Below are 14369 nucleotides of genomic sequence, written 5' to 3' on the forward strand. Positions count from 1 at the left end.
GGAATCATCTGAGAGCTTCTGATAAAACATGTGCAGAAAGAATTTAATAACTATAATTACACTGAAAAAAATCAAAGGGAATCTCATTATTTCAATTCCTGAATTTTAGTTATCTATTTCCTTCAAAACCCCAAATGGTTGTCTAGTGGACAAAAATATTATTATACCTCCCGAATTCATAGTTCTTGTGATGCCTTCGGAAGACGTATTAATAGCTGTGTCAGCTTGATTTAATTTTATTTTTCACACTCTTCCCTCTCGTCTCCGTAAAGAAAAAGAGAGCCCATCTTCAGCTCCCTTGGAGGACAGCTTAGACAAAGGGCAAAGTGAGCACAATTTATTCTCATCAGTTGTGCTATAAGCACGGGATGCATGCTGTGAGGTAATGGGAACATGATCTTGAAAATTTCCAAGCACTGTTTCCAAATGAAATGGAAGAAAGTTTCAAGTTGGCTTCCATCTAATTATGGCTAAAGAAAGATGTGTGCACAAAAGTACAGGCATATATATTTTTCCAGCAATACTGTTGGTCTCTTCCTCTCAAAAAGAGGAGACAAGACTTAAGCCTTCCAGTTCCAGAAAGCTGTTCTCTGGAATAGCTGACCACAGTTGAAGATTATATTTTTTCATAGAATAAGATGAAGGGAACTGTAACTTGTAAAATAGTAGTATATTTTTCCTGTTTAAATGCCTCCTCCCATGTCTCTTACTTACATTAAGCTGTGGAGGTATCGTTCTTCTATGTAGTGGAAAATGGGAACCTCAACTTATTTCAGTGGCTGTGATCATCAATACAAAGTGTTTTAACTTCGGCCTCACCCACTGGAGCTGGTGTAGCATCTGTAAGGGCATGTGGATTCACTGAACGCCCTGAGAGGGTTAAGCTTTGCCTCCAAATTAAAGATGCTGGCCTGCTTTTAGAATAGGAATTGGGACAAATTGAGGGTCTCTTACAGTCCAAGGTCAAGTACGCTGCAAGCCTGACTCCGAGTTTTGGATCTCCATGAGTGTGAGTTTTGGAAACCAGGAAACAGTTCTATTGTTTGTTCCTAAATGCGTCTGCTTTCTATCCAGATGCTTGCTGAATCTGGAGAGGGTCCTGGAATGACTTTGGTATATTTAATAGAAGCTTTGGGAACGTAACTATTTATGTTTCTCTTCTGTGGATTCATATCTGAAGTAAATCACAGAGAATGTAAGTTGGTTTATATGTCTCTTATTTTTAGCTCAAAGTGAAGTTTCTGTCGGGTGTGATGCAGGGACTTGCTGCCGGGAAAACTTTCTGACTTTGCCTCGTAGAGGCAGTTCAAAACCAGCCACTCAAGCCCCGGTAATAAATGTGCTTAAATGCACACACACACACACACACACACCATTTAGTTCAATTATGATGAAATTTATTCCCATTCTCTAAGGCAGAGGTTTTCAACCAGTGTGCCAGGGCACATCTGTGTGCCTCAAGAATTTTTAAAACATGCAGTACCCGATATTTAGTCAGGGGCACTGACCTCTTTTTCCTTAGATCTTCAAAAAAGAAAAAATGACACCAGCCAACATAACAATAGCTGACCAGTGTGAATGAATCAGAATTATACCTATTTTTTTTTGTCGGATTGGAAAAATGTTTTTTGTGATGTGGTGCAGAATTTAAGTAATTAGTTTACGTGTGCCATGAGATGGAAAAGGTTGGACGTCGCTGCTCTAAGGCATTTACTAGAAGAAAGAGAGAACCCTTGGGCATTATTCTGTGTAATTAGATTTTTGCACCTTTGTGTTATGAATTGGGATTTCCGGGGTTTCCACCCGAAGGTGCAGAGTGGTGGTGCTTAGAAACCTGAGGATAAAGCTGACGCTATAATTCATCAGGACTTTTAAGCTTTTACCATCTGAGAAACTCTAGGGAAAATAAACAGTTGTGGATAGTATACGCTATCTTATAAACACTCTGCATTAAAAATATTTTTAGAGCCACTTCCTTGTTTCCCCAACTTAATCTTCACCTGAGACCTCAACAGGTTTTAAGAAACAGTTCCAAAGGCCTAGTTAATCCTCTCCCCTAGGTGGATTCGTTGACATTCCCAGGAAACAGCCACTTTGTTAAAATAAACCTATTTTTAAAAATTATATATATATTTTCCATAGTAACAATAAAAATGTAACATCTTTAAAATGTCAATTTATTTTGGTAATGTCATAGAAAAAAAAACCCAAAGGTGAGATGTTATGCAAATAAAACTGGATACAAAATATAATAAGCTCAACTATTTAAAAAATTGTAAAAGGAATTAGAAGGAAATACAGCAAAAATAGTGTTTGGATGTTTTTTATATCTTTCTGTACTTATGAGCTGCTTTTCTAAAAGTGATCGAATAAGGAAAGAATGTGTGTATTTCAGGGAACATTCTGTAATGTATCATATAGTTGCATTGACACTGCGAATAATGGGGGAACTAGGAACGATCCACTTTATAAGGTATCTTTCAAGGAAGAAAACTAATGAGAAAGACTAGGTTTGAGTTGAACCCCTACAGAACTGGAAGGTTAAGAAAGAACCTTCTAGAACGAGACACTATACAAATCTTTTAGGCTCTTCAGACTTCATGTTCGTTTTACCTAGACCCTTATATAATTCCCATGTTTACAGACTGCTCAAGAAAAAGAAAGAAAAGCTTCTGTTGGTAAATAATTTCCCACCTATAATTGCAAATTCATTTAAAAACTTGAAAGGAATTAATCAGTAAGAGTGTGATGTTTTTCAAAAACAAATAGTTGAGCTTCAAGAGCGCATATTTGTAATAATAAGTATTCAAGCGGAGAACTGTGTCTTTCTCCTTTCATGGGGTATTGACATGGGTCCCACGATTATGAGGCATTGTACTTTGCTTTCCTCTCAAATATTTACACAGCCATTCTTTTGTTCATCCAACAAATATTTACTGGGCCCATAAATACAGTGTACCCTTGGAGGAGAGATAAGCTGTATTTAAACAGCTGTAGCAAATTGGTACACAGTTTCGGGAGAGTACAAGAGAAGGGGCGTGCTTTCAGCTGGGGAGAGCCAAAACGGCTTCTTCTGGGGCTGGGATTACCCTCTGGGCCAGAAGGGGCTGGCAGAGGCTGGCAGGGTATTTCTGGGGAGATGGAGGGATGAAGGATGGGCATGTCCAGGGGACAAGGAGTAGAGTTGGAGTAGGAGGGGTAGGAAGTGGGGGTAGTGGGGGCCAGGTCACAGGGCCCTTGGTGCTGAGCTACATGGTTGCTGCCCTGGGGAGTAGCAATGGGGGGGCTGTTGGAGCTTTTTAGGAAGGCAGTGACATGGTCTTGAAGCAACGTGACAAATGAAACTTGTCAGAGGGGGACACAGAGGATGGTGCCTCTGCGACTGGAGGTGTGACTCTTACATTCAAAGAGTTCCCTGGGAGCACTGATGGCAAGACCTGGCTCTGAAGGACAGCTCCCCCTCTCACCTCGGGCCTCTGTGACTCGTGCCAGCTTTCCCTTGATGGGACCATGGTGGCCAGCTTGGGTTCAGCCTCTTCTGTTCTGTTCTGTCAGCCCTTGGTCCAACACTTGCTCGGTCCACTTCCCAGAACCTGCCCGCGCCACCCTGACCACGCTGTGGCTTATTTCCCACAGTGCTCCAGGGTCTGTGTAACCACAGCACAACTCCTTCTCCCACGTGGGTTTTGGCTTCTCTGTCGCTCTTTTAGGGCTGGACGCTACCAAGTGTTTTGGTGCTGTTGTGACAGCGACACAGGGCAGATGAAGAGACTTTACAGCATTGTTAAAAAGATGACAAAGACTTGGTTAAAGGTGTACGGAGATGGGGAAAGGGGATGGATTCAAGAAATACTGTGCAAATAGAGGCAGCAAGGTCTGATGATTGAATATGGGCGTCAGGGACAAGGAATCAAATAGCAGCGCTGAGTTTTTGAATCTCTCAGAATTCAAACGGTTGTGAAAGGGCCAGAAGACACTTTTGTTAACTTTGACAGAGTTGAGCTAAGTGTTGTGGTCAGAGCTGCGGAAGAGGCTTTTTTAAGCTTTAGTGACGATTATCCCGAAGGATGTCATGAGCAGCCTGGTGAGGTTAGTTGTAGCAACATGATGCTCGGCACCGGCGGTAATAAGTGAATAGGATTAGGAGAAATATGTACCAAAAATGCTGCTGTAACAAAGTGTGGACAAAACCCTTCCGTTGGTTCTAGTCTTTATATTATTGAGTAATGTCCTTTTAGTGCAAGGCCTGGCCCTACGTTTTACAAACAGTTCAGGAAAGGGAACTTGATTTTAAATTGGGAAGAAGGGTGGGAATGAAGGCACTCCAGTACCCAAGAATCTTGAAAATTGAAAACAAGTTGGTTCAGCCTGTGTGCTGGTTCACTTTATTTGAACACTTTCACAGCAGAATATTAAATAATAGTAATAATAGTCAAAATGTATCGAGCAACTAAACTGTCAGGCACTAGTCTAGGTTCTCTTTTACCTGAACACCATCTCATTTCATCCAGACGAAATGTGAACATGGGTGTCTCACTATCCCCATTTTATAGGCAAGAAAATTGAGGCATAGAGAGAGAGGCTCGATGTAACACAGCTCCTAACTCGGGATTTTTTGCTTTGGCTCATTCATGCCAACATTTTATTTATTTCACTGGTTACAATGCAGGATGTACTGAGGGCCTCTGATGTGCTGCTAAGTGTTCCTGAAACATCTGTGAAAGTGTAGGTTACGTTTGTTTGGAGACTGTGATGAGTGGGACCGCTCTTCTCTGTGCAGCTGGGCAGGATGGCACCAGGCACAGAGCTGCAGTGGACGACCCGCTCTGGGCTTCTCCTTGATTTCTTAGTTCAGCTGAAGGAACTCTAGGGAACTCTGCCTCTCCCTAGGCAGTTGGCTCTGGTGCTCCATCATCACCATCGCCATCAATTTAATCACTATGGGTTACTGACCAATTTCTATGTGCCAACAATAGTGCCGAGCCCGTTACCGCATTATTTCGTGTTATTACAGTAACACTATGTGATGGCTCCTCTTGCCTTCATTTTATAAAATGTTGGCATGAATGAGCTAAAGCTAAAAAGCACGAGTTAGGAGCTGTGTTACATTGAGCCTCAGTCTCTATGCCTCAATTTTCTTGTCTATAAAATGGGGATAGTGAGACACCCATGTTTACAAGAGGAAGCCACGTGAGATGCCCCTGCTCGTAAATAGCAGAGATGGGACTCAAACCCATGTCTTTCTGACTCCCGGGCCTGTCATTCTAACCACAGTGACATGTCGCTCCAGTGCTAGGCTTTCTCAAAGGGTCAAGATCTCTACATTGGGCTTTCCTGTATTTGGGCTTAGATAGGCTTAATCTGAAACCTAGACACAGTTTGGAAATTGTTTTAGGTTTTCTATCCCCTAGAACTTGTGATGTTCTTAGCTGTTTTATTCCCACTTTGAACCAGTCATTAGGTTAATTACCCAAGGAAGCTGTATCCCTTCTTTTTATAAGTGTTGTCTGGTGGATGATGTGGTGATGGTACCATATGCAATTTTCAAATCACAGAGGCACTTTTGTCATTCATTGGGAGGGAGTGGTGGCATCGCAGCACTTCAGTAGGAGCCGGGCATCCTTTAGGAGGCTTGGTGATGGAGCAGGAAATCAGCTTTCAAGGCTTTGTAGAGCTCATTGTAAAACAACAGCCGTCTCCTTTCATTTAAATCCAAGTTCTTGCAAGAATGCGAAAATTAGCATCAGAGATTAATAGGCTGCTCCTCTGCTGGACAAAATAGTGGTTAGTTGGATCCAAAGGGCAAATTTTGTTAATTGTTTGGGTTTCAGTGAGGTGAGACCCATTCTCATTGTGGGAATTCTTAAAGAGGTCCCACTCCTATGTAAGAAAATTAGAGGCAAGGGGATTGAAGTTTACTTCTTAGGCGCTATATAAAAGCTAATGAAAATAATAACCAATTAGACAGTTATAAAGCCCGAGCGTATTAAAGTATTATGCAAATATTGATTAATAGTAATACCATAAACTCATAGAGCAAGCAAAAGCATGCCTGGTTCAAATTACAGGAGCTTTCATTTGCATTTCCATAGAAACTATTATTAGTGGGTCTCAAAGCACCTTACAATGACTAACTATTAAAGCCCATAAAAATGATCAGAAAATGTCTTTTTATTGAGGGAATAATCAAGAAGTTCCCTTTGCCTCATATATACCGTGAGATCTAACTGCCTGAGCTAGAGTAGACTTCTCCATACAAAGAGAATGTGCATGCATTATGGGTGTTTTGGGCTGTGTTACTATGTAGGTTAGAAGTCGACAGCTGTGGATTCAAGGTTCCTGTATTGAGTATCTCAATCTATGTGGTTAGAACTCTTTGCTTATTTTTTAAATTTTATATGTGCAATAGCTCTAAACAAATTTGCCTGTATGTTATATTTTAATAGGTATCTGTTGACTGTAATATCAAATTTGAAAACAAACATTATGCCAAATTCACATGAAAGTATTTCAAAATATTTCAGAATCTTGTATCAGGTTTACTTTTTCTCAAGCTAATGTCTTATTCCAAGGACTAAGAGCTTTTAAGCACAGACAAAAGGACCTGTATTTATTTCTATATTCTGTAGCAAGTCCTCTAAAGGTTGTGAAGATTTCTAACCAGCGTTAGAATACTCCTGTGCCCTTTCTCCCTTATTTCTGCTCTCCTCTCCTTCCTTTGCAACTGCCCTCTAAAGCGAAGCACAGGTTGGAAAAGCTCAAGAATATTCCCAGGGCTTGGCTCTCCCTCTCCATCTCGAGTCCTCAAGGTGCCCCCCTGTGGTTGTTTCTCAGCTTTATTTTCTGCTGGCGCTGAGAGACCATATTGTAGTCTAGTCATTGGTCATATTATGAAGCAGCCGTACATCCACGGTCATACTTCCGTGTCACGTAGATTCCAAGAACAGTGTGGACTAGTTGGCACTTTCCTTTAGAGCTAGGGGCACGAGAACCTGGACAGAATGAGTGACTTGATGGAGGTCCTGCAGCTGGTTTCTCTCTTAGTAGAATTGGGACCAGAACTCAGGACTCTGGACTCATAAAGCTTTTCTCTCTACCTCATAGTAATTAGATGATGCTTTGATCTACCTCACAATAATTAGATGATTCTTTGAACTGCACACAAAGCATGGAGCCAGAAATGTAGGACCAGAACCAGAAGAAATAGTTTGTTGATATTGCATCCCGGGCTGTGGATCAGCAGGACAAGAGGGTGGGGCCTCAGGGCTCTGAAGACAAATGGAGTGAGGAGAGTGCAGAGCTGAAGTGGTGGATCCTGGGATGATTGCTGTGTAGGAGCTGAGTGATAGAAGCAAACGAAGAGCCAGATGAAGTGAGAACAGAGTGAGGGAGAGTAGGACTTTCAGGGGATTGGAAGGATGTTGAATTATGGCCATGGCAATGGGTTGTTGATGTAAAGTGAAGAAAAATTCTCTTGGTTCCTGGATGGATGGTCCCTAGGGACAACGGAGTCTCTCAGGATGGTCTCAAAAGAGGGGAGAGATACAGACATGTGCAACACACGTCATAGTTCTCGGGGCACGTGGACTAACCCCTTTCTGGCGAACAGCAGTGTGAGGAAGATGGGAGGAGTGATTACAGAATGACATAGCCATGTATCTATTCTGTGAGAGAGCCTACATTTCTAAATTCTGACTTTCACGTTTTTCCAGGGAAAACTGAAGCCGCTATCAAAAACTTCAGTCCCTACTACAGTCGCCAGTACTCGGTGGCTTTCTGTGATCACGTGCGTAGCGAGGTGGAGCAGCAAAGAGATGTGACGTCACAGCTTTTGAAGACCAAGGTAACCCATGGCCTCTTGGCTTGTGTATTTCTCCCACTGAGTATGGCTTTATAACTCATAATAGATCCAAAAGAAATAATCACTTGAATGGCCGTTTTTAAAAGTGTGCTCTCAAATCATTTCATGCTCAAAACTCTCTATTTACCTGGGAGTTAGAACATGTGAATTTTTGTTGACGGTGTAATCCATATTTGAAAAAAAAACCCAGCACGATCCATTTTTAATATGTTTCCCCCACATTGATGCTGTGATATCAGGAAATTTGACTTGCTGTAGCGAAGTTCAATTTTTAAAAGTCACTTATTCTTTCTCTTTGGCTCCATTATAAGAATTACCCATGATCTCAGCAAATAGCTATCGACACCTACTATGTGCCAGGCCCTATTCCAACAACTGGGGAAGAAGTCAAATTCTCCGTCTTCCTATTTATATTCCAATGTAGGAGACAGACAATAAACGAACAAGTGAATTTCAGGTGAGGTCAGGTGAGGACAGATGCTACAAAGAAAAATAAAGCAGGAAGCTTATTTTAGAGAAGACGGTCAGAGAAGCCCTTTGTGGGGGTGACATCGGAGCAGAAACGGGAGTGAAGTAAGCGTAGGCTGCGTGCACGTCTGTGGGAAGAGTGTGCCGGGCGCATGACATGATCAGTCCAAAGATCCTGTGGCAGCCGCAGGCACATCAGGAAGGCTGGAGTGCAGAGAGCAGTGTAAGCAAGGGAGCAGGGACGAGAAATGACTGCAGCGTGACCAGTAGGGACTGGACCACGTGGGACCCGTAGACTACAATCAGGTGTTTATTTTAAGTGTGGTGGGAAGTTATTAGAAGGTATTGAATACAGAGCGACTTTTAATTTTAAGTGATCTTTCTGGCTTCTCTGCAGTGAAAAGACTATGGGGAAGGACAAGAGGGGAAATGGGGGACCGGCGAGGAGGACAATGTAGCAGCTCAGGAGAAGGATGATGGCAAACGGCACTGCGGTGCTGATGGTGGCAGTTATGAGGAAAGGCCCAGGTCAAGGTGGTTGCGATAGAGCTGGCAGGATTTGCTGATGGATTGGGTAAGAGAGAACAGAGAAGGGAGAGAAATCAGTAATGACTTCTTGCAAATAAGTGGATGGAAGTGCCTTTCAGATGGGAGGGTTGGAAGTGGATGGGAAACATGAGCTCACTTTTGGCATCTTAAGTTTAAGACACTTACTTAATATATACTCATGGAAATATTGAGGAGGTAGTTGAACCCTCTGATCTGGAGCTCAGTGCAGAGGGTGAAGCTAGAGAATAGAAATTTGGAATTTCTTAGCTTATCACTTAGCAAAGCCATGGGACCTGGTTGAGAGAATATAGAGGGAAGAAAGGTTTCATGACCGACCTTTGGCCCCTTCAATAGTTGGGATCAGAAGAAGAAGAATTCTGCCAGACGGACAGAGGAGAAATAGGCCGCAGAGTAGGAGAAAAGCCAAGGAAGTGAGCTGTTCCAGAAGGCAAGAAAAAGGGGTTTCAGGAATTTGGGGGGATGAAATGGGTCACAGACTGCAGAGAGGTTGAGTCAGGTGACCAATGGATTTAGTAGCATTGGGTGTGTAGGGGTAACTGATTGTTATCTCCATAAAACAGTGATTCTCAAAATTCGGGGGGACTGTTAAGACACACATTCTGGCCCATACTCGCAGATTCTGTTATATGTTATATTAAGTCTAGGGTGAAGCCACATTTTAAACGAGCATATCAATTGATTTAGGTGGCCCAGACTTAAGAAATACCGTAAGGACTACAAAGAGTTCAGCTTATATATGGTTTAAATCTCATTTAGAGAGAAAAGTGAGGTCCTCTCAACCTGTTAATGAGGCCAGATAAGACACTGCCTTCTTATTTGTGAGGACAGAATATTAAGCCCTGGACTTTGGAAGGGAATTGATTTCATCCCTCAGACCATTCTTAGAAAGATTAGCATATGTACCCTCTCAGTGCAGTTTTTGAAGTAGAGGGTTGAGTTTCTAAAGGTGTCATGATTTTTTTTTAATAAAGGGAAAATAGATGTAAACTCACATGAAAGACAGAAGGTCCATTCCTATATTTTGAGATAAAACAGGATTTGCACCGTGAGGCAGGATGGGAATGATTCTGTACACAGTTAGCCAGGTGGGAGACCTAACTGGGAGTCTCCCAGAGACTCCCCTCCACACCTGGGCCACCAGCGTTCATGAGAAATCCTCAGACTTGTAAGTACCAGAGGCAGAGCTGTGCTGGTTTGCCTGCTTGTTCTTTGATCAGAGAGCCGACATGTTCTCCTTGGGGACAGGTACGGGTTCCGTGCGTGCAGCCTGAGTCCCCGTGGCTTTGGGCCACCACTCCACACTGACTCTTGAGGCTGCCTGGAGGTGTGATGAACAGCCTGTTAATTCTCCTGTTTGGGGGGAATTAAACCTGAGGCATATTCCTGGTGTTGGGATAGACTTCTACAACTTATACTTAACTGCTTTGCTCCCTCTCTTCCACACAGTTTATCAAGGATTAAGTGCCACGTGTATACCAGGCCTAACCTTATTACTATAACCCCTTCCACCATCTGCTTCTATTGCTGTGGCATAATGGAGGGAAATGAAAGCCATAAAAACATCAATAAGACACACATGTGCATTTGGACGGGTGGAGTAGGAAAGGGAAGTGTGGAGGGAGGGAAAGAAGCAGCCGCTTCTCCAGGGTCTCAGCACAAGACAGTTTCCTAAAGTAGCCCTTCCATGCACAGACAGACTTCGTGGCGGCACGGTATGCTAACATCTGTTATCATGACTGATTGTATTCATCTTCTTTAAGCCACCATTGGATCCTGGCACTGTTTTATATGAAGCAGAACTATCACAGTTTGCTGAAGACATAAAGAAATGGAAGGAGAGATATGTCGTGGTTAAAAATGATTTTGCTGTGGAGAGCTACGAGAACAAAGAGGTAAGGTATTTCCTGGTTACCCTTGGTTCTTGCAATATTCCTAACAATCCGGTGGGTTGATTTTTGTGCCCTCTTTTGCACAATTGATTGTTTTAATGAGCACTCACTCTCGAGCGGGTGCTCATTTCAGTTAACAGATGTTTACTGAGTGCCTGTTACATGCCACGTGTCACGGGAGGTTCTGGGCATAGGGCAGTGGGTCAGACAGATGCTCTAAGTCTAGTGGGCCAGAGAGACTTTGGACAAGCAATTGCACATGAGTGTGAAACTAGGTTGTGCCGAGTGACCAATGCAGGAGCCTTTCCTACGACCGTTCAGCTTCAAGGTCGCTGTCCTGGTATCTGTCCCCTTGCTCCAGGTCTTCCCATTCTTAAGCCTCCTATAGGACAGGGGGCTGAGGAGTTATTTAATAAGATGGTGGTTGAGTTTGCATGAGTTCCTAGGAATTTAGGACACTTCATATACTTATTTTGCTTATATTTACAGATTTTTTCCTTTTAACGAATTCTTGATTATCTCATTATTTTTCTTGTCTGAGAAATGTGGAGAAAATGAGGTAACGTATGTGAAGTGCCCAGCACCTGGGAGGAGGTCAGATTTTATGGGTTCCCATGTGTTTCCCCTGTGGGGAGTATAGTGCTATAGAGGGAGGAACACTGGGCCGTGAACTTGGGAAACTAAAGCTTAGTCTGGGCTTCAATTACACTGGAGAGTTAGGCTGAACGATCTCAACGATTCCATTCACATCTCCTACTGTACATATTTTAATCTACATAGATTCCCAAGCTGCCTTTGAAATGAACAGCTATTATTTATCAGCTAATAGTAACAGATCAAAAACTCTGCTCTCTTGACCCTAAGTTCAAGAGCAGCCAGGACAACCACCTCGGATGCTCTGAGCAATATCCCTGATGCTAAACCTTTAGGAGGAGGTTTCAGGCTGACAGACCAATGTGTTTCCTTCCCATTTCTGGTGGAATATAAAAATGAAATACAATACAAACTTATTCCACAGGCAGCCAGGTAATGTTGTCTTGAGTAGCCTTATTCTTTTCAACGCTCATTAACTAATATTTTCTCTGCTTATCTGTGTTAGGATTTTATTCAACACTTGATTTGCTCTCTCAAGCAAATTCCCAATACACTACAAATAATACTGACAATAATAACAAATCATTTTTATTCCGTATGACACGTTACGCTGTCCTCTCAGGGAAGCTTGCAAAGAGGCAGTATGGTGTAATGGCTAAGATTGTGGATTTTGAATCACACCTGTGTCAGGTACTAGATGTGTCCTTGCATTAGTCGTAAATCTTCTTGGGCCTCACCTTTCTCATCGGTAAAATGGTGAGCGCGCTCCCTTGCTCACGACGTTGCTGTGAGGATTAGACAAAGGAGCGCGTTGAAGCACGCGGCATGCGGCTGGGCCCTGGCAGAGCCCGATGTAGGGCGGCTCTCAGTATGATTACTACTCCGTCATTGGGAGGAAACACTCAGACAGCTTCCTCTTGGATTTATTATGGTTTTCACCATATTTGGCACGAACTGAAGTTTCATTTTGAATCAGAATGGGTGTTTTTCCTCTTTTCATTTATAAAGTTTTCTCCCTCAACTTTCAATTTATTTGCTCCTTATTTTCAAATGAACATGTTTGGATTTATAAGATAAGGCTATTGAATTGGATAATAAACAAGTATAAAATTACTTTTTCGCTTATCCTTTTCAAATGCTCCTGTTTGGATTTTTAAGATACGGTTACTGGATTTGAAAATAAACAAGTAATAAAGAAACCTTGGAAATTAAAACTATACCATGCAGCCTGCCACTTATTCCTCTAAGTTTTATTAATGTCTTATTTTTTCATTTATAGAAGAATGTTTTCTTAAAAATTATGCCTAAGAGTTATACATGAAATACCTACAAATCGCGTGTTATTTTATGGAGGGTTCAGTTTTGGCTGGTAATTGAGCAGGAAAAGTGAGCAGTCTCAGTTGATAATCATTTCATTGGTCCACTTGTGCTGGACTGGACAGGCCAGGTACGAATCCAGGATTCGTCACCTACTCACCGATGGGCCGTTGGCAGGTTATTTAACCCCTCTTCTCATTTATGAAATGGAGATAATAGCTAATTCATGGTGTCGTTTTTAAGGTAAAGGAATGCAGTGCTTATAAAAGCCCAGATTGGGGCCTGTTAATAACAAATAACACATTCAGATTTGAAGTCAGTCAATCATGCAACTTTCAGTTCTTCTCTCTGGGTCCCTGATGCTCACAAGCAGTTGAGTAGCAGTTGAAAACAACCTTCTCAGATACACGAGAGTTTGTTTTGCTTGAGTCTCTTCAGTCACTACCTTCTTGATGGGGAGTGTGTTACTCTTATTCTGATTATGTGGCCCCTGATCCACATTCTTGCAGTCATTCCCAGGAGTACACTCTATATCTTGGGTCACCCAGGTCCTTGGTGTCAATTCTCAACTGGCTTTTAGCTTGTTATTCTCAAAATTTTGCCTTGACGTAAGCCCTGCCATCAGCATCAGATGCGTACACCTAATTTTATCTTCTCTGTGTGTCCTTGTGGGCCTCTCTGCTTTACACATGCTTTTCAGGGTCTTAGCAATGCTGTGCACCTCTTTTATGTTTCCTGAACCGCAGAGCTTTCTGTCTGCTGGCTGGAATGTGTTCCGATATCCTGAGAATGCCCTTCCACCCCAGATCGCGTTACTGTAAAACCGTCTCACGTCCCAGGGCCAAGTGGTGGCATCTTCATCGTGGCAACATTTTTTTTTGTTTTTGGCAAAAATCCATGGCAACCATGATTGCAGTTACCTGGCCCACGGTCTCGAGTGATTCGGCTGCTGGTGCCTGCAATGGTATGGTGCAGGACTTCTAGAAGTTACTAAGATGGTATTTTCCACATTTGAGAAACATACCTATAGTGAATCTCCCTGAGAGGAGGAACTCTGACTTACCATGTTGCGACCATCACAAAAAAGCACTCAAGGAATATCTTGCAAGCAGCAATTATGCAAAATGTATTTTTTTGAATACATAGCTCTTACGCAATAACACGGTGCGAATTGCTTATCTCTGAGTGGCTGGGTCTGTCTGTTTCTAATATTCTTGATATTTTTCAAAATGCCAAATGGGGGAAAATAATCACTCATGTACGCCTTTCCTTTCCCAGGCCTATCAGAGAGGAGCTGCTCCTAAAAGCCGCCTTCTTCCAGCGGGCGGCAAAGTGTTAACCTCAGAAGAGGAATACAATGTACTGTCTGACCGGCATTTCCCAGACCCTCTTGGTGAGTGGCTGAGCATTCTTTCCCAAGGCAACATGCCTAGACTTGCTTTGTTTAGCTCCTGGTTCTCAACGGGGGAGGGAGATTTCTCTCTCCGGGGATATTTGGCAGGGTCTGGACACATTTTTGGTTGTCACAGCTTGGAAGGATGGTGCTTCAGGCATTTGGGGGGGGGGTGGGGGCCCACGATGCTGTTAAACATCCTGCAATGAGCAGAGCCGCCCCTGAAAGTGAAGACTTATCTGACATAAAATATCAGTAGTTGCTGAAGTTGAGAAAC

At 42.7% G+C, this 14369-nt stretch overlaps 1 protein-coding gene across 1 annotated transcript in view; it reads left to right on the forward strand.

Annotated features, from left to right (window-relative positions):
- Positions 1 to 14369, forward strand: part of NIBAN1 (niban apoptosis regulator 1) — a 121990-nt gene that overhangs the window by 39281 nt on the left and 68340 nt on the right. Inside the window, exons 2-4 of the mRNA XM_024552662.4 lie at positions 7713 to 7843; positions 10660 to 10791; positions 13978 to 14092. Coding sequence (XP_024408430.2) covers positions 7713 to 7843; positions 10660 to 10791; positions 13978 to 14092 — 378 coding nt within the window. The remainder of the gene's footprint in view (positions 1 to 7712; positions 7844 to 10659; positions 10792 to 13977; positions 14093 to 14369) is intronic.

Source organism: Desmodus rotundus, chromosome 12 (assembly GCF_022682495.2).
Source record: "Desmodus rotundus isolate HL8 chromosome 12, HLdesRot8A.1, whole genome shotgun sequence".
NCBI classification, from domain to species: domain Eukaryota; kingdom Metazoa; phylum Chordata; class Mammalia; order Chiroptera; family Phyllostomidae; genus Desmodus; species Desmodus rotundus.